The sequence below is a fragment of the Heterodontus francisci genome, chromosome 2 (assembly GCF_036365525.1).
Source record: "Heterodontus francisci isolate sHetFra1 chromosome 2, sHetFra1.hap1, whole genome shotgun sequence".
In the NCBI taxonomy this organism is placed as follows: Eukaryota; Metazoa; Chordata; class Chondrichthyes; order Heterodontiformes; family Heterodontidae; genus Heterodontus; species Heterodontus francisci.
Window position 1 is genome coordinate 36,706,788 of NC_090372.1, and position 24,612 is coordinate 36,731,399.

A 24,612-nucleotide genomic window follows, 5' to 3' on the forward strand; every position below is an offset into this window, starting at 1 on the left:
TCCCTTCGCCAGCTACAGGAGAAATGCCACGAACAACGGATGCCTCTCTATGTTGCTTTCATTGATCTCACCAAAGCCTTTGACCTCGTTAGCAGACGTGGTCTCTTCAGACTGTTAGTGACTTATTTCAACAAAAACATACATACAAAGTAAACTCACAAATGGCACAAAACCCAATGGTGCATTCTATAACATAGCTGTTTAGCAGAGTATTTCACATTACAAAAGCAAAATTCTACAGATGCTGGAAATTGAAATAAAATCAGAAAATGCTGGAAATACTCAGCAGGTCAGGCAGCATTTGTGGACAGATGAAAAGTCATCAACCTGAAACTTTAACTCTGGTTCTCTCTCCACAGATGCTGCCTAACCTGGTGAGTATTTCCATCATTTTTTATTTTTATTTCACATTACCAACTGGTGTGTCAGCACACTGGAGAACAAAATTGCGTCAAATACTCTAAATGTTCTCTAAGTTAAAGAAACTATTTTAAAGAAGCTTACCCAGTGTTGATGGAAATGATTTCTATCAGTGGGTTTTTCCTAATCTTCGGCAAATCCAGTCGAGCTCCCCCCAACCGTTTTCCCCTATCCTTTTTCTGACCTAGAAGTCTCACAGAGTGACCTTCAAACGAAATAGAAAAAAATGGGATACATTAGTCCTTTTACTTCAGCTAGAAATTTCAATTTGAAATGGCAATTATCACTTGCTTGCAAAAAACAAGTTAGGAAATCTGTTAATTACGCTAGAACACCAAACCCATCTCTGTTACCTTTTTACATTTTTTTTTACATTTCAATTTAGAACAGCCTCTTCTAATTGATGATTTCTTGCTCATTCTCTCAGTTTTACACTTACTGATTTATTAACAATTGACATATCATGGAACAATAAAATGCATTAGAATTTTTCAAATCATTATTTTTTGGTTACATATCACACAATATTAACACTCAGAGGGCATGCCATTGTGGATTTACCTGTTTGGCATTTTCCTTTGTAAACTCAGTTACGATAACTTTTATGAATACTATACTGTAATCAAATGTACTTTGATGCATAATAAATAAAAGCAAAATACTGCAGATGCTGGAAATCTGAAACAAAAACAAGAAATGCTGGAATCACTCAGTGATTCCAGCATTTCTTGTTTTTGTACTTTGATGCATAATTGTTTTTTAAACACACCCAGTTTGTTCTAAGAGGTATTATGCTAAATAAAACCTGTGAGAAGAAAAATAATAAAACTTCAGCATTTGTTACTTAGCATGGACAGAACAGTTTCTTGTATTTCATATTTTTAACTTTATCAATAAGATAATTTTGGGCAATGCACTTAAGGGAAAACTACCCTCTGCCTGACATCAGGTACAAACCAGAAGCAACTGGAATACCGATTTGTTTAATCTGACAGCTCCATTTTCAGGAAGTTGCACAGTAATTAGTCCATTTTAAAACTATACACTAAAATATAATTTTTCAAGCCGTGAGGATCAAGCAGAACAAGCATAAAAGCTCAAAATGCAATTCTGACCTGTGGCGGTGGTACTTTGGAGTAGCATAGAGGGCAACTCTCTTCACAACCATTTCACTCAACACCACCTCAACCTCACCAGTCATCAAACAGGGGGTGATCTTTTTCCTACAAATTGATATCTCGACCTTGGTTGTTTTTACCTTTGGTTTGCCTGCGTGACTTAGTCAACCTCAGCTGAGGGGTGATCGAATAGAGGTCTTTAAAAAAATTTTTAAACATTTTGATAGAGTGGATAAAGAGAGAATGTTTTCCTTGTGAGGAAGAGCATAACTAGCGGTTATGAACGTAAGATAGTCACCAAGCAATCCAACAGAGAATTCAGGAGAAACTGCTTTACCCAAAGAGTGGGGAGAATGTGGAACTCGCTACCACAGGGAGTGGTTGAAGTGAATAGTATAGATGCATTTAAAGGGAAGCTGGATAAGCATATGAGAAGAAGGGAACAGAGGGAGAGGGAAGAGAGTGACCAAGTCCAATTCACCCGTCACATTTATGCTCTCAGACCTACATTGGCTCTTGGCTAAGCAGCACCTTGATGTTAAAATTCTCCTTCTTGATTTCAAATCTCTCCATGGCCTCTCCCCCTCCCCATTTCTGTAATCTCCTCCAGCCCCACAACCCTGCAAGATATATGTGCTCATCTAATTCTGACCTCTTCAACGTCTCTGATTTTAATTGTTCCACCACTGGTGGCCGCACCTCAGCTACCAAGGCCTAAGCTCTGGAATTCCGTCCCTAAACCTCTCCATTTCACTACCTCTCTTTCCTTCTTTAATATACTGGGATCTTTTCAGCTGCAGTTCCTTCAGAAGATGTCGAGAGGAAGTCTTCCAAAAGCTTCTCAGGAGAAATGTGGGATCAGGCGTTACAGCTATCACACACTGCATTTTATTTTTGCACAGTTTCTCAGAGATGTGCAGTAAAGGTGAACTGGGTGTTTCTTTTAGCAGGCTACAAACCCAAATGACTCAAAAACAGTATTCAAAAATGAAACCCACTCTTGAGCACCATAAACCTTGACATGTCACTTCGCTTTAAGCAACTCCCATAGTCAGAAGGCACCTGTTGTTTACTTAGCTGAAGCCATGTGATATCCAGTAAATGTTGTTTTTAAACAGTCTTTCCAGTGACCCTTAAAAAAAAGAGTCCATCATCTATGGAATCCTTCAGTCCTCCAATGAATCAATTTCTACAATTCTAAAACATGAGTCCTCAAAACATTTTTAAAATGGAAGCACTTGCATAACCCCTTCACCCTTGGAGGAATGAAATGCCATTTTTAAATGTGTTTCATTACAAAGTATAGAAAAAAACAGAAGATGAAAAAATATTAAAACACGTTTACACACTCATTCGCATTCACTCTTTACCTGTAACCAATACAGTTCTGCTTTGTACCATCTTTGTACTCAGATAACTCAAAGCAAAGTTAAATTCTGGACAAAGCATCAGAAATTACATTATTTTCCCCAGAAATGTGGATAATCTTTTAGTGATAGGGCTGCAATAGTAAACTCCATCGAAATAGTCTGGCATCCTGGTTTTTGAATTTTGCTCCGTATATACCAGTGTCTCTCTGTAATCGTGGCGGACAAAGACTTCAAAATGCTTAAGAGCTAGTAGTAAGCCCAGGGTTTCTTTTTCCATCGTTGAGTATCTCTTTTGGTATCGATTTAGCTTTTTGGAAAAGTATCCCACTAGCCTTTCTATGCCCAATTCATCATCTTGCAACAGGACTGCACCGACCCCCAGGTCACTAGCATCAATCGCTACCTTGAAGGGCTTAGTGAAATTTGGGACTCTGGTTGACTGATTAAAATGGCTTTCAGCCTTTCAAAAGATGCCTGGCAGTCCCCTGACCACAGTATGTTGGCTTTGTTTGTAGCAAACCCGTCAGTGGAGCAGCTACAGTGCTGAATTTTGGTACAAACGTGCAGTAGGAATCACAGATCCCTATTAACTGCTCCTGGAACACTTGTCCTTGCCCTACTACATGCTCAAGGTAGGTTACACTCGCTTTTGCAAATTCACTTTTGGCAAGGTTTATCACCAAGTCAGCCGACTGCAATTTTCTAAATAGAGCTTTTAGTTGTTCCAAGTGGCCCTTCCAAGTGTCACTGTATACCAGCACATCATCAAAGTAAACCACACAGTTAGGAACACTGGCTACCACTAGGTTCATTAGTCTCTTAAAAGTTGCTGGGGCGTTTTTTAGACCGAATGGCATCACTCGGCATTGGAAAAGACCGTCTGGTGTGACAAAGGCCAATATTTCTTCAGCTAGGAGTGTTAAATGAACTTGCCAGTATCTCTTTAACAAATCTAATTTGTTAAGAAATGCAGCACTGACAACTCTGTCAATACAGTCTTTCAAGCGAGGACTTGGTAGAAGTCTGCATTTGTTACTACACTAACCTTTCTGTAGTCTATATAAAATCTGGTTGAATCATCAGGTTTAGGCAGTAACACGACTGGGGAACTCCAGCTGCTTTGACTGGGTTCAATTAGGTGATTTTCCAACTGTTTTCACTTGGGCTTGTTTTTCTGGACTTAAGCGATAAGGATGTTGTTTTTTGGAACAGGATTCTCCTACATCCAACATGGGCTGAATTCTACAAGCCCTCTGGCATTGGGGATCGCGGCTGGGGGGTGGTGGGTGGTGGGGGCCAAAAAGTTCTTCCAGGGAAGGCCCGCCACGACCCCACCGCATTTTACCGGCGGCAGCGAGGCCTCAGTGCGCCCCCCCCACCACCACCCGCTACTTGGCAGTGGGGCCTTCATTTCAATATGTTAATAAAGGTTAATGCAAGCAAATAAACTTACCTGGTCATGACGGCTGCCCCACGCCGATATTTCGGCCGCTGGCCAGAACGTCCATGCCTTCGGATGTCCGCGTAGACATCCAAGGCGTGACACCAGTGGGGATGGTGGGGGGGAGCAGTGAAATTCTCAGGGCTGCTGGGGGGGGGTGGGGTGGGGGGGGGCGGCGGGTGGAGTGGTGAAAATGGATTCAATTGGCTGAGGGGATGGTGGGAAGGGGTTGAAGGGCAAAGAGCACAAAGTTTGGGGTTGAAAGGTCAGGACCAGCAAAAATAATTTTTCCGGGGGTGGGGGGGGGATGTGAGGGAAATAAATATATTGTTTGATAATTGGGGGGGGGTGGAAGAAGGCTTTGATGTTTAATTTACTGTTTTAATTGTAATTTAATGTGCTGGTCTTCAAATGTTACATCAGCTGTCAGAGCTTGAAGACCTTAAAAAATGGTGCCAGCGCCTGCGCAGTTGCGCCGGACACCGTTGCCAGGGACGGAGCAGCCACCCCGTCTACATCATCGGGGGCTGCCGCTCCATCCCCTCCATTTGCGGCATGATCATAAAATTCAGTCCCAAGTATGGCTAAGGTTGTACATCCTTTTTTATCCCTACAGACGCCTTTAAACGCTGTGAGCAACTTTGTTAGGTCTTCTCGCTGTTATGCATCTAAATATGAAAGCATTGCCTCTAATCTCCCTAACATTCAGTATTAGCTGACCAAATAGTAGGAGATTCAATTTGAGAATGTCTATGCCTTCTCTGCCCCACCCTCACTGTCCCATTCATCCTTCACTGTCCCTCCTACCTGAAATACCTGTGCTTGCTTACCCACCTCCCGCCGATGATATTGTTTCAACATATTGATGTGACATCAAATGAACATCATGGGACAGGACATCAGAAATGCTCCATCCATCAATACCGGCGACCACGCTCTGGAAGTGGTTCAAGAGTTCACCTACCTAGGCTCAACTATTACCAGTAACCTGTCTCTCGATGCAGAAATCAACAAGCGCATGGAAAAGACGTCCGCTGCTATGTCCAGACTGGCCAAGAGGGTGTGGGAAAATGGCGCACTGACATGGAACACAAAAGTCTGAGTGTTTCAAGCCTGTGTCCTCAGTACCTTGCTCTACGGCAGCAAGGCCTGGACAATGTATGTCAGCCAAGAGCGACGTCTCAACTCATTCCATCTTCGCTGCCTCCGGAGAATCCTTGGCATCAGGTGGCAGGACCATATCTCCAACGCAGAAGTCCTCGAGGCGGCCAACATCCCCAGCATATACACCCTACTGAGCCAGTGGCGCTTGAGATGGCTTGGCCATGTGAGCCGCATGGAAGATGGCAGGATCCCCAAGGACGCATTGTACAGCGAGCTCGTCACTGGTATCAGACCCACCGGCCGTCCATGTCTCCACTTTAAAGACATCTGCAACGCAACATGAAATCCTGTGACATTGACCACAAGACATGGGAGTCAGTTGCCAGTGATCGCCAGAGCTGGCGGACAGCCATAAAGGCAGGGCTACTGAGTGGCGAGTCGAAGAGACTTAACAGTTGGCAGGAAAAAAGACAGAAGTGCAAGGAGAGAGCCAACTGTGTAACAGTCCTGACAACCAATTTTATCTGCAGCGCCTGTAGAAGAGTCTGTCACTCTAGAATTGGCCTTTATAGCACTCCAGGCGCTGCTCCACAAACCACTGATGACCTCTCGGCGCTTACCCATTGTCTCTCGAGACAAGGAGGCCAAAGAAGAAGAAGACTGATGTGACATAGCTGATTCTTTTTCCGGCGATCTGTGGTATCAATCAAATGATAACCAATTTTTTCGACTACTCTATATGATCCACTGAACCATGCTTTCACCAATTCACCCTGTAAAAGCAGTAATACTAACACCTCATCCCCTGGTTGAAATGTTCAGATCTTTGCATGCTTGTCTGCCCATTTCTTGTTCCTGAGCCACTCTGCAGGCTCTCGTGAGCCACTCCCGGAACACAGATACATAATCTAACACCGCAGATTCATCCCTCCGTTCTAAAAACTTTTCTTTGATTAGTTTTAGAGGATCTATTACCCCAGGTCTATAAATTCATTCAAAAGGACTAAAACAGGTAGACTCATTAGGTGAACTCCTGGTGGCTAACAAAAGAAATTCCAATATAATAAAAGCAAAATACTGCAGATGCTGGAAATCTGAAATAAAAACAGAGAGTGCTGGAAATACTCAGCAGGTCAGGAAGCATCTTATGGAGACAGAAGCAGAGTTAACATTTCAGGTCATCAGAACGAGTTATCATCAGAATTAATTCTGATGATAACTCGTTCTGATGAAAGGTCATGGACCTGAAATGTTAACTGCTTCTCTCTCCACAGATGCTGCCTGACCGAAAGAAATTCCAACCCTTTATCCCAATCATGGGATATTCATGACGGTATGCCCTGATCATTGTTTTGAGGGTCTGATGGTACTGTTCTAAAGCCCCTTGTGTCTGTGGGTGGTAGGCTGAAGACATTAACTGTGTTATACCCAGATTACTCATAACTTCCTGAAAAATTTGAGACATAAAATTGGAAACTTGATCCGACCAGATCTCAATCGGTTATCCATATCTAGTTAAAAACTGGGTTAACTTCTCTACCACTACCTTAGCAGAAATTGTTCATAAGGGAATGGCCTCTGGGAACCAAGTAGCCATATCCATAATAGTGAGTATATATTGATGTCCTGCTTTTATTCTCGGTAAAGGTCCCACACAATCTTCCAACATCCAACTAAATGGTTCCCCAAAAACTGGTAAGGGAATTAGAGGTGCCAGTTTTATGGCAGGTTGTGGTTTTCCCACAATCGGGCACATATGGCACATTTTACAAAACTGCACCATGCCCTTGTGAAGACCTGGCCAGTAAAAATGCCGACTTATACTTGATTGGGTCTTCCAAATCCCCACATGTCCCGCCATAGGAATTTCATGGGCTATTCTTAATATTTCCTGGGGATACTTGGGCAGTACCATTAACTGGTGAACAACCGTCCATTCTTTGTCTGCAGGTCTGTGAGGAGGTCTCCACTAAAGGCCTGCTACCTGACCCGAACTCGATGGGACCCGACGACATGTGTCGGGTTCGGGTCGGGCCCATCTTCCGGATACGACGTGCGGGCTCGGGTCAGGCCAGGCCGTGTCCGGGCCGTGCCCGTGCCGGACACACACGCTAAGGGCTCTGCTGTTAAGTATTAAAAATAAAAAACTTACTGGAGCTGGGAGTCTGGGATGAAACTGAGTCTGCGCAGTGAGCGAATGATGTCACTATGACATCATAATGCATGCGCTGCAGCTTTGTGGAGCTTCCCAGTCGGAAGGTAAGTAAAGGGATGGTCGGGTCGGGCTTGGGGAAAAATTGAAAGGACTCAGGCTGGGTTAGGCTCGGGTCCGCTGTGGATCAGTCGGGTTCGGGTCGGGTTCTTTTTCCCGACCTAAGCAGGCCTTTAGTCGCCACTTCCTCAACAGAATCCCATTTTTAATGTAGTAGCCTTCCGGAACTCTCTTGGCTTCAGCTTTAGTTAAAGCCGATTGTTCCACTTTACTTAACTCTGGATTGGCTTGCTGAGCCTTGCTCAGAGAAGCCTTACTGAACATTTCCTTTGGATTATCCAAACCCTCAAAGAAAGTTTCAGATATTCGGCTACCTGTCTATGGTGCCAATTTGACCTCCAACAATGGAGTTTGTTTAGCCATTGCTCAGGTCATTACACATGAACGAAAAATTCCTGGAACCTTTTCCTGCAACTGTCCTGTCTCTTTAACTTCACTTGGTCTTTCTGTGACTAATGGAAAAGCTACTACCTTTGCTCTGGCCAAATCATTCCCCAGGAGTAGGTCAGCTCTGTCTTCAGGCAAACTGTGGACAACTCCCACAGTTACCGCTCCAGACATTAGGTTACACCCCTGGTGCACCCGAAAAAAATTATTGGCAAACTAATGGGACTAAAGGCAGACAAGTCACCAGGATCTGATGGCCTGCATCCAAGGATTTTAAAGGAGGTGGCTGCAGAGATAGTGGAGGCATTGCTCGAAATATTTCAGAACTCACTGGATTCTGGGAGGGTCCAGCGGATTGGAATGCCACTAATGTGATGCCCCTGTTCAAGAAGGGAAGGAGACAAAGAGCAGGAAACTATACGCCAGTCAGCCTAACAATAGTCGTTGGAAAATGCTAGAGTCCATTATTAAGGAAGAAATAAAAGAACATTTAGAAAAGCTTAATGCAATCAAACAGAGTCAACAGGGTTTTGTGAAAGGCAAATCATGTTTGACAAATTTGCTCGAATTCTTTGAGGATATAATAAGCAGAGTTAATAAAGGGGAACCGGTAGATGTAGTGTATTTGCATTTCCAGAAGGCATTCGATAAGGTGTCACATAAAAGATTATTGCACAAGATAGGAGCTCACAGTACTGGGGATAATGTACTGGCATGGATTGAGGATTGGTTAGCACACAGAAGACAGAAAGTTGGAATTAATGGGTCTTTTTCAGGTTTGAAAGATGTATCTAGTGGAGTGCCAGAGTGCCACCTCCTTTAAAATCCTAGGACCTCAATAATTTACCATCTATATTAATGACTTTGAGGAGGGGGAAGAGTGCAATATATCCAAATTTGCTGATGATACAAAAATATGCAGGAGGACATGTTGTAATGAGGACCTAAGGAATCTGCAAGGGGATATAGATAGGTGGAGTGAGTGGGCAAAAATTTGGCAGTTGGAGTTTAATGTAGGAAAGTATGAGGTCATGCACTTTGGTAGGAAGAATCAAAAGGCAGACTATTATTTAAATGGAGAGAAATTCCAAAAAAGTGCAGCACGGAGGGATCTGGGTGTTCTTGTGCATGAAACACAAAACGTTAGTATGCAGGTGCAGCAAGTAATTAAGAAGGTAAATAGAATTTTGGCCTTTATTGCTAGGGGGTTGGAGTTTAAAAATAGGGAGTTAAAAACAGTTGTTACAACTGTACAGGGTGTTGGTGAGGCCGCACCTGGAGTACTGTGTACAGTTTTGGTCCCTGTATTTAAGAAGGGATTGGAGGCAGTTCAAAAGAGATTCACTAGGCTTATTCCTGGGATGAAAGGGTTCACTTATCAAGAATGGCTAAACAGGTTAGGCCTTTATTCATTAGAGTTTAGAAGAATGAGGGGTGATCTTATTGAAACATACAAGATTCTGAGGGGGCTTAACAGGGTAGATGTTGAGATCTGGTTTCCACTAGTGGGGTAATCTCAAACTAGGGGACATAGTTACAGAATAAAGGGACACTCATTTAAAACTACTGAGTTGTGAAGGAATTTCTTCTCTCAGAGGGGAGTGAATGTCTGGAATTCTCTACCCCAGTGAGTTGTGGAGGCTAGATCACTGAAAGTATTTGAAGAGGAGATAGATAGATTTTTGAAATATCGGGGAGTTGAGGGCTATGAGGAGCTGGCACGAAAGAGGAGTTGAGGTCTGGGGCAGATCAACCATGATCTTATTGAATGGCGGGGCAGGCTTGAGGGGCCGAATGGCCTACTCCTGCTCCTATTTCTTACCTTCTTATAATTCCTTTAGCATTGCCTTGGTTAAGATTTGCAAATCTCTCAAGGATAAGTCCTTCCTCCCAGAAAGGTCATAGCAACTGAAAAAGCCATTCCGGTCGTGTAAAATGTACTCTAATGCACAAGAAACCTACTATTTTCCTTTTCCCCATTTCAATTATTATTACCCCACTTACAATTGCAAATTGTCGGCTTTGGGTTATCCCGCACAGAGCCCCCAATTATATGTTACGACCAATGGGGGAAGAGTGCACTGTCTTTCTCTAGTTCCACTACTCCACAGGTCACAACATATATTGAAAAGTGTACCCAGTTACCAATGCGCCCAATTATATACTCTATCTATTTTATTTTCAGAATAAAATCCACCAACCAGGTTTCTTTAATTACCAACCAAAGTATTAATTTATTATAAAACAAGACTTAGTCAAGAAAGGAGCAAAGCTTTAACACAGTTTGAAATATGACAGTAAATATATACATTCCCTTCTAAATACCCAACACACACACACTGGTTAAAGGAAAAATAAAGATGCTTTGGCCAAAGTACTCGTTAATTCTTGAAGAAAAAGGATAAGATACGTTATGATCCAGATGGCATACAGTCTGGCATCCGAGTACATGTAGACGGGGCACTGGGATCTTTTCTGAAGCAGTTTGTTAAGATTTCAAAAGGAAGTCTCCCGAAGGCTTCTCAGGAGAAAATGCTGCATCAGGCGTTATAGCTATCAGAAAGTGGATTTTTTTGCAGATCTTCACAGAGATGTGGAGAAAAGATGAGCTGGGTATTTCTTTCAGCAGGCTAAAAACCCAACTGACTCAGAACAGTATTCAAAACTGAAACTCACTCTTGAGCACCGTAAACCTTGACATGTCACTTCTCTTGTAAATAACTCGCATAGTCAGAAGACACCTGTTGTTTACTTCACTGAAGACATGTGACATCCAGTAAATATTTTAAACAGAGTCCTTCCAGTGACCCTTTAAAAAAAAAGGCCCGCATCTATGAAATCCCTTCAGTCCTCCAATGAATCCATCTCCACAATTCTGAAACATGAGTCCTCAAAAATATTGAACATTGGAAGCACTTTCATACCAATACCTCTCTCAAGATCTCCAGTGCAGCATCCGAAAACCTGGAGGCCTGCCCTCTCCCATGGTCAGCCATTTTTCACTCTTTCTCAGGTCAGAATCAGTTACAAAATGGCTCCCAGCATATTTGTCCTACCTTTCTTCATAGTTTTGCATAAAATATGTTTCTTATGATTACATGGAAATCAAACATTCTTCCTTTGCTTCTATTATAGTACTTTATGTGTGACAGCTGAAAACAGCTCTTTAGAACAATGAGAGAATTTTATTTTTCCTCCTTTACCCACCGAAGAACGAGGGTTGAATTGGTTAGCCCTCGAAAATGATGGCAGGGATCACGATGTGTGATTAACCCACACCTGTTAAGTGGTTTTGTGCTGCCAACTAGTGTTACAAGAGGTTTTATTTTCGGACTAAAATCTTAAGATTTCTATGTATTTTAAAAACTGAAAAAAGGATTTTCAGTGGACCTGGACACCTGCAAATAGCTGGAATTTTTGGATGTTGACTTTGTATACAATAGGAAAGCCAGCAGTGTCAAGGAAGCCAGCCAGGGGTTTGACCTCCTCAAAGCAATACTTTGAATGACAGAGGAGACACTGGGCTGAATTTTAGCAGCCCCTCGACGCCGTGAGTCACAGCGGGGAGGCCCGTAAAATGCTAGCAGGAGTGACCCGCCTCAACCCACGATGCCGAGAAGGCCCTATCGGATATTAGCAGTAGCAGTGAGGCCTCAGTGCAGCCCCATTACCACTTGGCGGCAGGACCTTCATTAAAATAAGGATAACTGACATTAAAATTAACTTATCTGCCAACGGCAGCTGTCACACACCAAGTTTACAGCCCATCGGCCATGACTCGCACGCCTTTGGAACTCTGTTGGAGTTCCGAGATGAGACACTGGTGGGGAAGGGAGAGGTATAAAATTATCAAGGTGGGAGGGGTGGCGGAGCAGGGTAAACTATACCTATTGGCTGTGGGGATGGTGGACAGGGGTTGAAGGGCAAAAGTTAAGAGGTGGCGGTGGGGGACGGAGGAAGTTCGTGCTGGGAGTAAAATACATTACCAACACGGCAGACAGTAAATACACCATTGTGGGGTTGGGAAAGGGCCTGCATGTTTTAATTTTTTATTTGAAATAAAAATTTGGCCAAACCTATTTAAATATTCAAATGTCTCCTAAGGGCTTGGAGCCCTTTAAAATGGCATCGGTGCCTGTGTGGTGGTGCTGGACGCAGTTGCCGGGGATGCGGCGGCTGCCCCCTCGATGTCATCGGGGGCAGTTGCTCCACCCCCTCCATTTAAATCAGTCCCTGCGCATAATAGCGCCGGGGCTGTGCAGCGGCACTTCTGTGTCAGAAGGCCGCCGCCTTCACAGCACACCGCCGCGGAGCGCTGATAAAATTCAGCCCACCGTGTCTGGTCAGGTGATCAGCTCAGGAAGGCTTTTTGTTTTCACTTTGGACTTTTAAAAACCAGTGAGTTCGACAAAGAGCAGGCATTTATTTTATTTTTATTTTATTTAGAGATACAGCACTGAAACAGGCCCTTCGGCCCACCGAGTCTGTGCCGACCATCAACCACCCATTTATACTAATCCTACATTAATTCCATATTCCTACCACATCCCCACCTTCCCTCAATTCCCCTACCACCTACCTATACTAGGGGCAATTTATAATGGCCAATTTACCTATCAACCTGCAAGTCTTTGGCTGTGGGAGGAAACCGGAGCACCCGGTGAAAACCCACGCAGTTTTGAAACTTAGACCTGACCTGCCTGGAGACTACAGAAAAAGACCTCTCTCTGTAAAGAAAACCCGCATCTCTTGAAAAGAAATCCTGCATTTGAAAGGTGGCAGATTCCTATTGCCTCTTCTCTCTGACGAATTCCTGTATCCAGTGTGGTTCCTGTTGCCTCTTGTGTTATGGGAAATCTTAGAACCTGCAGAAAGCTTCTACTGCTGTGTTGCTGCTGTGAGTCCTGAGCAGGCCGGTTGCTGCACCCCTACTGAAAGACCTGTGTGACGCCTGCTGTAGTCTAATTGCCTTGAATGCCTACCCAAAGACTATTTATCAACCTCGCCTGGACAGACTTCAGGTGTCAACCAACTATTCGACTCTGGAACACCTCATCCAACCGAAGATTACTTACCAGAATGTGACAAACTGATTTATTTTTATTATTCCTTCTATTCCTAAGAAACAGCTGCAAACCAAAATCCTTTCCCCCCCAGTTAACCTCTTTTTAAATATATGCGTGTGTGCATGAGGACTAAGGAGTTTTTCATATATCTAGACTTATCTCATTAGTAGTTAAGACTTATTACATAGGAACATACAAATTAGGAGCAGGAGCAGGCCACTTGGCCCTCGAGCCTGCTCCGCCATTCACTAAGTTCAAGGCTGTACTGATTACTCCAAATTTCTACCTACCCCCGATAACCTTCCACCACCTTGCTTATCAAGAATCTATCTACCTCTGCCTTAAAAATATTCAAAGACTCTGCTTCCACTGCCTTTTGAGGAAGAGAATTCCAAAGACTCAAGAAAAAAATTCTCCTCATCTCTGTCTTAAATGGGAGACCCCTTATTTTTAAACAGTGACCCCTAGTTCGAGATTCTCCCACAAGGGCAAGCATCCTTTCCACATCCACTCTGTCAAGACCCCTCAGGATCTTACATGTATCAATCAAGTCACCTCTTACTCTTCTAAATTCCAGCGGACACAAGCCTAGCCTGTCCAATCTTTCCTCAGAAGGCACCCTGCCCATTCCAGGTATTAGTCTGGAAAACCTTCTCTGTACTGCCTCCAACGCATTTACATCCTTCCTTAAATAAGGAGACCAGTACTGCATACACTACTCCAGATGTGGTCTCACCAGTGCCCTGTATAACTGAAGCATAACCTCCCTACTTTAGTATTCAATTCCCCTTGCAATAAACGATAACATTCTATTAGCTTTCCTAATTACGTGCTGTACCTGCATACTAACGTTTTGCGATTCATGCACTAGGACACCCAGATCCCTCTGCATCTCAGAGCTCTGCAATCTCTCACCATTTAGATAATATGCTTCTTTTTTATTCTTCCTACCAAAGTGGACAATTTCCCACTTTCCCACATTATACTCCATTTGCCAGGTCTTTGTCCTCTGACTTAACCTATCTATATCCCTTTGCAGCCCCTTTATGTCCTCTTCACAAGTTAATTTCCTACCTATCTTTATGTCATCAGCAAATTTAGCAACCATACCTTCAGTTCCTTCATCCAAGTCATTTATATAAACTGTAAAAAGATGAGGCCTCAGCACTGATCCCTGCAGTACACTACTCATTACATCTTGCCAACCAGAAAATGACCCATTTATGCCTACTCTCTGTTTCCTGTTAGCTAACCAATCTTCTATCCATGCCAATATGTTACCCCCTACACCATGAGCTTTTATTTTCTGCAATAACCTTTGATGTAGCACCTTATCAAATGCCTTCTGGAAATCTAAGTACAATACATCCACCGGTTCCCCTTTATCCACAGCACATGCAACTCCCTTAAAGAACTCCAATAAATTGGTTAAACATGATTTCCCTTTCACAAAACCATGTTGACTCTGCTTGATTACCTTGAATTTTTCTAAATGCCCTGTTGTACCATCTTTAATAATAGCTTCTAACATTTTCCCTAAGACCGATGTTAAGCTAACTGGCCTACAGTTTCCTGCTTTTGGTCTCCCTCCCTTGTTGAATAAAGGAGTTGCATTCGCTATTTTCCAATCTAACGGAACCTTCCCCGAATCTAGGGAATTTTGGAAAATTAAAACTAACGCATCAACTATCTCATTTGCCACTTCTTTTAACACCCTAGCATGAAGTCCATCAGGACCCGGGGGCTTGTCAGCCCGCAGCTCCAACAATTTGTTCAGTACCACTTCCCTGGTGATGGTAATTTTCTTCAGTTCCTCCCTCCCTTCCATTTTCTGACTTAGAGCTAATACTGGAATGTTACTTGTATCCTCAATAGTGAAGACCATGCAAAATTCATCTGCCATCTCCTTATTATCCATTATTAATTCCCCAAACCCACTTTCTAGAGGACCAATGCTCACTTTTTTTAACTCTTTTAAATATCTATAGAAACTCTTACTATCTGTCTTTATATTTCTAGCTGGCTTTCTCTCGTACTCTAATTTTACCTTCCTTATCAATCTTTTAGACGTTCTTTGTTTTTTATATTCTGTCCAATCTACTGACCTGCCTCCTATCTTTGCACAATTATATGCTTTTTCTTTAAGTTTGATACTATCTTTAACTGTTGTAGTTAACCACAGATGGCAGGACCCACCCTTGGAATGTTTCTTTCTTGTTGAAATGTACCTATTCTGTGTATTCTGAAATATCCCCTTAAATGTCTGCAACTGCATCTCTATTGACCTACCCCTTTACCTGATTTGCCAGTTCACTTTAGCTAGCTCTGCTTTCATGCCCTCATAATTGCCCTTATTTAAGTTTAAAATACCAGTCTTGGACCCACTCTTCTCTCCCTCAAACTGAATGTAAAATTCAATCATGTTATGATTGCTGCTACCTAGGGGCAGCTTAACTATGAGGTCATTAATTAATCCTATCTCGTTGCACAATACCAGGTCTAGTATAACCTGCTCTCTGGTTGGCTCCAGAGCATATTGTTCCAAGAAATTATCCCGAAAACATTCTATGTACTCCTCATCTAGGCTACCTCTGCCCATCTGAATTTTCCAGTCTATATGTAGGTTAAAATCCCCCATAATTATCGCTGTACCTTTCTGACAAGCACCCATTATTTCTTCCTTTATATTCCGTCCTAAAGTGTGGTTGATGTTAGGTGGCCTGTACACCACTCCCACAAGTGACTTCTTGCCTTTATCATTTATCATCTCTACCCAAACTACTTCGACATCCTGGTCTCCTGAATTTAGGTCATCCCTCTCTATTGAGCCAATGCCATCATTAATTAACAGAGTTATCCCTCCACCTTTTCCTAGCTTCCTGTCTTTCCTAAATGCCAAGTACCCTTCAATATTCAGGTCCCAATCTATGTCGTCCTGCAGCCATATTTCTGTAATGGCGATCAGATCGTACTTATTTATTTCTATTTGCGCTCTCAATTCATCTGTTTTGTTTCGAATGCTACGCGCATTCAGATACAGAGCCTTTAGTTTTGTCCTTTTATTATTTTTGTAACCTCTAGCCTTATCTGTTGATTTACTCTTAGATTTGTACGCTCTGTCCCTTCCTGTCAGTCTGTTGATCATTACTCATATTAATAACTTTCTCTCTTGCTTTGTCTCTTCTCCTTGATTTACCATAAACTCCCAAATTTGATCCCTTGCCCCCACTATTCAGTTTAAAACCCTCTCTACTTCCCTAGTTATGCAGCTTGCTAGAACACTGATCCCAGCACGGTTCAGATGTAGACCGTCCCAACGTTACAGCCACCATTTTCCCCAATACTGGTGCCAGTGCCCCACGAACTAGAATCCACTTCTACAACACCAGTCTTTGAGCCGCACATTAATTTCTCTAATCTTATTTGCCCTATGCCAATTTGTACGTGGCTCAGGTAATAATCCAGGGATTATTACCCTTGAGGTTCTGCTTCGTAATTTGGCGCCTAGCTCCTCATACTAACTATGCAGAACCACTTTCCTTGTCCTGCCTATGTCATTGATACCTACATGGACCACGACGACTAGATCCTCCCCTCCCACTTAAATTTCCTCTCCTGCCCTGAGCTGATGTTCCGAACCCTGGCACCGGGAAGGCAACACAGCCGTCTGGAATCGTGCTCTTTGCTGCAGAGAACAGTCAATCTCCCTAACTATACTGTCCCCTACTACCACTACATTCCTTTTTTCTCCCTCCACTTGAATGGCATCCTGTACCATGGTGCCATGGTCAGGTTGCTCATCCACCCTGCAGCCCCCACTATCATCCAAACATGCTGAAAGAAGCTCAAACCTGTTGGACAATTGCAAAGGGTGAGGCTCCTGCACTCCTGCCCTCTGGGTCCCCTTACCTGCTTCAGCTACTGCCACACTCTCCTGTCCCTGACCACTGGCCAAATCAGAAGACACTATGCAAAGTGGTGTGACCTAGCCTAAGGGGCTCGGGTTGTTTTCCTCAGGGCAGAGAAGGCTGAGGGGGGGGACCTGATTGAGGTATACAAAATTATGAGGGGCATAGATTTAAGGTAAGGGGCAGGAGGTTTAGAGGGGATTTGAGGAAAAAAATTTCACCCAGAGGGTGGTTGGAATCTGGAACACACTGCCTGAAGGGGTGGTAGAGGCAGGAACCCTCACAACATTTAAGAAGTATTTAGATGAGCGCTTGAAACGCCATAGCACACAAGGCTACGGGCCAAGTGCTGGAAACTGGGATTAGAATAGATAGGTGCTTGATGGCCGGCACGGACACGATGAGCCGAAGGGCCTGTTTCTGTGCTGTATAACTCTATGACCGCCTCCTGGTACAAAATGTCCAGGTAACCTTCCCCCTCCCTGATGTGTCGCAGTGTCTGCAGCTCGGACTCCAGTTCAATGACTCTGTGCCGAAGCTCTTCGAGCCGCAAACACTTACTGCAGACATGTTTGCCCTGGATCACACTGGCATCCAGGTGCTCCCACATGCTGCAGCCGTGACACATCACCTGTCCTGCCATCCTTAATGTCTTTCAATTAACTACTTAATTATTTTATTCAATTATTTATTTTATTTTCCTTTTTTTATATATTTTATTCAGCTTACCACTAGTTCCTTTACAATTTTAAATGTTAGGATTAGAATGGACCTTAATCACTTACCAGATACTCACCTAACAGGTAGCTTCTTCCCAAACCAATCACCTACCTGCATGCCTGTGATGTTTGATGCTATGTTTGATTTAAATTAAATGAAATTAAAAGCTTACCTGTAAACTCACCCCAGCAGCTCTCTGTTTTCCTGCTCTATTCATTGATTTTGACATCACTCTGATGTCACTTTTCGATTTTTCCCTGTTCCGCTCCTGCTGCTCCCGCGTGCTCCTCTCTATCTTTGTTTCTGACTCTGGGCTTTCGGCACGCTTTTTAAACCTCCGCTCCCGCCATCCTTTCTCTCTCTCTGGTCTCCGACGCTGGGCTTTTGGCGCACTTTTAAACCTCTGCTCCCGCCGTGCTCCTCTTTCTCTCGTTCTGTCTCCGGTCTCCGACTCTGGGCTTTTGGTAGTTAACGTTGTTGTTGTTTAAAGAAATCTGGTTTGGTGTGCTTTATTCTGGGGGACAAACAGAGTGTCTAATTTGGCTATTCTTCAGTCGGTGGGAAAATTTACTGATATGCTGTGACCTGTGGAGTAGTGGGACAGAATTAACAACGCATTTCTCTCGCCTTAGTTGTAGCATATTAATTGGGGGCTCTTGCGGGATCAAAATCCAGCGCTAATAACGTTAATTGTGAGCGGAGTAATAACTGAAATGAGGAAATTAAAGGATCTAGGTTTCCTGTGTAATAGGGTGGAGTCTACACCATCGGAATAGCATTAGCAGTTGCTGCAGCTTTTCTGCGAAAGGAGAATGTGTCCCTCAGTGACTTGAAAACTTTAACCAAGATTAAACTAAAAGATTTGGCAGCACAATTGGGGTTAGAATTGAAATTAGGTGCTAAAAAAACAGAGATAATTGATGTAATAGCCTGACATCTGAAATTGGAAGATAGTAAATGCAGTCGATGCAGCTGAATTGGATAAGATTCAGTTAGAAATGAAAAAACTTGAGCAGGAAACAGGAAAAAAATAGCTACAACAAAACTTGAACAGGAAAACGAAATAGTAAACAAATTTGAGTTTGAAAAAGAAGTGACAATGAAAAAACTTGAGTTTGAGGACAAGGAGAAGGAAAGAGCAAGAGAAAGAGAGGGAAAGGAATTCAAATTAACAGAGATGGAACTAAGAAAACATAGTGATCCTGCCTAGGACCCAGCAAAAAGCTGTTAAATTTATACAAGCTCTCTTATACAAGTTTGAGGAAAGGGACGTAGAGGCATTTTTCACTTCTTTTCAAAAAACAGCTGAACAATTGAAATGGGAAAGTTGGATACTGCTCATGCAAAGCAGGTTGATGAGCAGAGCTCATGAATTTTAAGCCATGCTTTCTGAAGAGGCTTCTGCAAATTACGAGATGGCAAAAAAGGCTATTCTCGCGGCGTACGAGTTAGTCCCTGCAGCTTACCAGCAGAAGTTTCAGAACGTCCGGAGATTAGCTGGGCAGACTTTTGCAGAATTTAAGAGGGTAAAGCAAATTAATTTTGATCGTTGTATATGGACAGTAAGGATGGGCCTCAGCGAACTGATTCTCTTGGAAGAATTAAAAAATTCAATCCCTCCAGTAGTGAGAACTAATGTAGAGAACCAAAAAGTTTCAAAAGCTAGGCAAGGAGCATAAATCACTGATGATTTTGAGCTTATGAATAAGCCAAAACCTTTTGTCCATCACCCCCACAAACCCAAGAAGGATAGAAAGTGGGAGAGTGAAAGGAAGGCAAGTAGCCAGGGACAAGAAGGAACAGCTGGAAACGCCACAAGATCTCCTCCTTAGGCCAGAAAGGAAGGTGCTTAGGGTAGAAGTGAGGTTCGCAAGCCGAAGTGTTATCATTGCCAATAGGTGGGACATCTTCGTTCAGAATGCTGGAAATTGCGAGGTAAACCCATGGGACTTCTTGGGATACACAAAGATAATACAGAGAAAGGGGCTCTGACTGAGAGTACTGCAGACCAGGCTGTAGCGTTAATAGCAGCTGTAAAACCAGATACAAAAACCAAAGTGAGCGTAGGGATTGAGAATAAGATACCTGAAAGTTATAGGGGATTCTTGTCAAAAGGAAAAGTAACTCCATATCCCTCAAGTGAGGCAGGCAAACCTATTGTTATACTTAGGGATACAGGAGCAACCCAAACTCTTTTGCTGGGGAAAGGTATAACATTTCCACCAGAGAGCACACTGAATGCTAATGTTTTAGTGAATGGTATTGGTGGGGAGTATATACCTGAACCTTTGTATTGAGTGCAACTAGAATGTGACCTGTGACCTCATGTCTGGGATGGTCACTGTAGGAGTTCCCCACAGTTTACCGGTAGAGGGAATTGACTTACTCCTAGGGAATGATTTGGCCAGAGCAAAAGTATCAGTTGATCCTGTAGTCACACAGAAACTAAGTGAAGTTAAAGAAACAGAACAATTACAGGAACAAGTTCAGGAATATTTCCTGCATGTGGTAATCCAAGCAATGGCTAAACAAGTTCCATTGTCAGAGGTAAAATTGACACCACAGACAGGTAGCCGAGTATCTGAAACCGTCCTTGGGGATTTAGACAATCCAAATGAGATGTTAAACATATCTTATTTACATATCACAGCACAAGAAGCTGATCCAGAGTTATATAAAATCGCACAGTCTGCTCTGACAGAAGCTGAGGCAATAGAAGATCCAGAAGGCTATTATGTTGAAGACAGGGTTCTGATGAGGAAATGGAGCCCACCTCATAGACCTGCGGACAAAGCCTGGATGGTTATTCGCCAGCTAGTGGTACTAACAAAATATTGCCAGGAATTACTAAGGTTAGCACATGACATTCCTATAGCAGGACATATAGGGATCTGGAAGACCAAATCACGTAAAAGTCAACATTACTACTGGCCAGGTCTTACAAAGGGCGTGGTGCATTTTTATAGGACATGCCATATGTGCCAAATGGTGGGAAAGCCACAACCTGCCATAAAACCGCCACCTCTAATTCCCATACCAGTTATTGAGGGACCATTTAGTAGGATGTTGGCAGACTGCATAGGACTCTTGCCAAAAACAAAAGCGGAACACCTTAAAGCATCCCAAACCACGATGAAAATATGGTCAGACAAAAACGCAAAGACCCAAACTTTTCAACCGGGGGTGAAGTATTAGCATTATTACCTTTACAGGGTGAACCGTTAAAAGCGTGGTTCAGTGGTCCATATATAAAGTGGTCAAAAGAGTTGATACGGTAAATTATTTGATTGACAACCCAGATCACCGGAAAAAGAATCAGCTATGTCATATCAACATGCTAAAGCAATATTATCGCAGGGAGGAGGATAAGCCAGTACAGTATTGTCAGGTAATAGCGACAGATAAGAATGAAAGGGATAGTGAGGATGAGGCAGAAGGAGGCCAAGATAACTCTCAAATTGAACCTCCTGCTATCTGGTTAGCGAATGCAGAATGGCTAGGAAAATTGGACGACATGCTTTTGTACTGAGATGCAGAACAACGAGAAGACCTAACAAAGCTACTCACAGCATTTAAAAGAGTCTGGAGGGATAATCCAGGATGTAAAGCCTTAGCCACACACGATGTGGATGTAGAGGAATTCGTTCCTATAAAACAGCATCCTTACCACTTAAGTCCAGACAAACAGGCCCAAATAAAAGCAGAAATCCAATACATGCTTGAAACCAACTTAACTGAACCTAGTTAAAGCAGCTGGAGTTCACCAATAGTATTAGTGTCTAAACCTGATGGGTCGACAAGGCTATGCATAGACTACAGAAAAGTCAATGCAGTAATGAAGCAGACTCCTACCCAATTCCTCACTTGGAAGACTGTATTGAGCGAGTGGGCCATGCCATGTTTCTTACAAAGATAGATTCATTAAAGGGGTACTGGCAAGTTCCTTTAACACCCCGAGCTAAAGAAATATCAGCTTTTGTCACACCAGACGGTCTTTACCAGTGCCAAGTGATGCCACTCGGGCTAAACAATGCCTCAGCAACCTTTCAGAGACTAATAAATCAAGTGGTAGCCAGTGTTCCCAACAGTATAGTGAATCTTGATGATGTGCTAATATACAGTAACACTTGGAAGGAACACTTAAAAAAGCTAGAAACTCTGTGTAGGACCTCTTCAGGAGTTGGCGCACGCTGACTGAGTTTGAAAAAAACAATATGAACAGTGACATCACAGGAAAGCTGTGGTGGTGATTGGTTGGTGAGGAAGTGATGTTATGGAGTATCAGTAAATAGCTTGGTTAGTAACTAAAATAAAGAGAAAGATAAGGTCTACAGTTTTTTTTACAAAGTAAGTAGTGTTTTTTAGGGAATCAAGGTCTCCAGTGTAAATAATCTCTAATTTTTTAGTAATTCAAGGGAGTAAATATAGGGTAAGTTATGGCAGGGCAGCGTGGAGTGCTCCTCCTGTACAATGTGGGAAGTCAGGGACACTTCCAGTGTCCAGGACAAACAGGTGTGCAGGAAGTGTCTCCAGCTGCAGCTACTTGAAATCCGCGTTTCGCATCTGGAGCAGCAGCTGGGGACACTCTGCAGCATCCACAAGGCTGAGATCATCGTGGATAGCACTTACAGGGGGGGTGATCATACCGCAGGTAAAAACTGCTGAGGCAGAAAGGGAATGGGTGACCGCCAGGCACAGTAGAAGAACTAGGCAGGTAGTGCAGGAGTCCCCTGCGTCCATCTCCCTCTCTAACAGATTTTCCCCTTAGAATACTGCTGGGGGAGATAGCTTCTCATGGGAATGCAGCAAGAGCCAATTCTGTAGCACCACAGGTAGCTCACCTTCACAGGAGGGTAGGAAAAAAGAGTGGGAGAACTATAGTGAAAGGGGATTCTATCGTAAGGGGTACAGATAGATGCTTCTGTGACTGCAAATGTGACTCCAGGATGGTATGTTGTCTCCCTGGTGCTCGGGTCAAGGATGTCACGGAGCCGCTGCAGGATATTTTGAAGGGGGAGGGTGAACAGTCAGAGGTCGTGGTTCACATTGGTACCAACGAGATTGGAAGAAAGAGGGATGAAGTCCTGCAACAAAAATTGAGGAGGGTAGTTAGCAGATTAAAAAGCAGGACCTCAAAGGTTGTAACCTCTGGATTACTCCCGGTACCACATGCTAATGAGAACAGGGAATAGGAGGATCGAGCAGATGAATGCGTAGCTGAAGAAATGGTGCAGGAGGGAGGGCTTTAGTTTCCTGGATCACTGGGTCTGTTTCTGGCGAAGGTGGGACCTGTACAAATCGGATGGGTTGCACCTGAACCGGAACGGGACCGGCGGGGTTTAAATTAATTTGGCAGGGGGATGGGATACAGAGTGGAAGTATAGTAGGGGGTGGTGATGCACAGCCAAACATAGAAGAGCAATTAAGTCAGTCTGAAAGGCAGAGCAAATATAGACCAGTTAAGGCACAAGTGAATAATGCACGGCTGGATTGCATCAATTTTAACTCAATGAGTCTCAAAAGTAAGGCAGATGAATTAAGAACATTGATTAACACATGGGAATATGATATTATTGCTATCACAGAGACATGGTTGAGGGAAGGGCAGGACTGACAGCTTAATGTTCTAGGGTACAGAATCTTCAGGCATAATGTGGGGGGGGGGGGTGTAAAAGAGGAGGTGGAATTGCACTATTGATCAAAGAGTCAATTACTGCAGTAAGGAGGGATGATATCTTTGAAGGTTCTTCAAATGAGGCCATATGGGGAAAACAAAAAGGGGGCAATCACTTGACTGGGAGAGTACTACAGGCCTCCAAACAGTCAGGGAGAGATAGAGGGGCAGATATGTAGGGAAATCTCAGAGAGTTGTAAAAATAATAGGGTAATAATAGTAGGGGATTTCAATTTCCCCAATATTAACTGGGATAGTCTTCATGTAAAAGGCTTAAAGGGGACGGAATTCTTAAAGTGCATCCAAGAGCAGTTTTTTTTTCAGGGAGTTCTGTAGTAACGAGGACCAGGGAAGAAGGGCCCTAGAGTAACTGATATTATTGGACATTAAGATCTTCCAGAAGGTTTAATTTAATTTAAAGGGTTAAGTCATGGCAGGAGAGCTCAAAGCCGTGGTGTGCTCCTCGTGCTCCATGTCGGAAGTCATGAACAATTCCAGTGCCTGGGACCAGCATGTGTGCAGGAAGTGTCTCCAGCTGCAGCTCCTGCAAGTCTGGGTTTCGAAGCTGGAGCGGCAGCTGAGGACACTGTGGAGCATCCACGAGGCGGAAAGTATCGTGGATAGCACGTATACAGAGGTGGTCACACCGCAGGCTCAGGCCCCACAGGCAGGAGGGGAATGGGTGACCACCAGGCAGAGCAAGAGGACTAGGCAGGCAGTTCAGGAATCTCCTGTGACTATTCCCCTGCAAAACAGATATACTGCTTTGGATACTGTTGGGGGGAATGGCCTCTCAGGGGAAAGCAGCAGCAGCCCAATTCGTTGCCCCACGGTTGGCTGTACTGCACAGGGGAGGAGTACAAAGTTTGGGAATGCAATAGTTATAGGGGATTCAATTGTAAGGGCAATAGATAGGTATTTCTGTGGCCGCAAAAGAGATTCCAGGATGGGATGTTGCCTCCCTGGTGCTAGGGTCAAGGATGTCTCAGAGCGGTTACAGGACATTCTGAAGGGGAATGGTGAACAGCCAGTGGTCGTGGTACAAACAACATAGGTAAAAAAAAAAAGGATGAGGTCCTAAAAGCAGAATATAGGGAGCTAGGAAGTAAGTTGAAATGTAGGACCTCAAAGG

The 24,612-nt window shown here is 43.5% G+C and overlaps 1 protein-coding gene across 3 annotated transcripts in view; it reads right to left on the bottom strand.

The window, feature by feature from the left end:
• The window catches only part of cdkal1 (CDK5 regulatory subunit associated protein 1-like 1), a 1,149,347-nt gene that overhangs the window by 748,481 nt on the left and 376,254 nt on the right, over nucleotides 1–24,612 (bottom strand). For all 3 annotated transcript variants that reach the window (XM_068056978.1, XM_068056983.1, XM_068056992.1), the window contains exon 7: nucleotides 505–625. In XM_068056978.1, coding sequence (XP_067913079.1) covers nucleotides 505–625 — 121 coding nt within the window. The remainder of the gene's footprint in view (nucleotides 1–504; nucleotides 626–24,612) is intronic.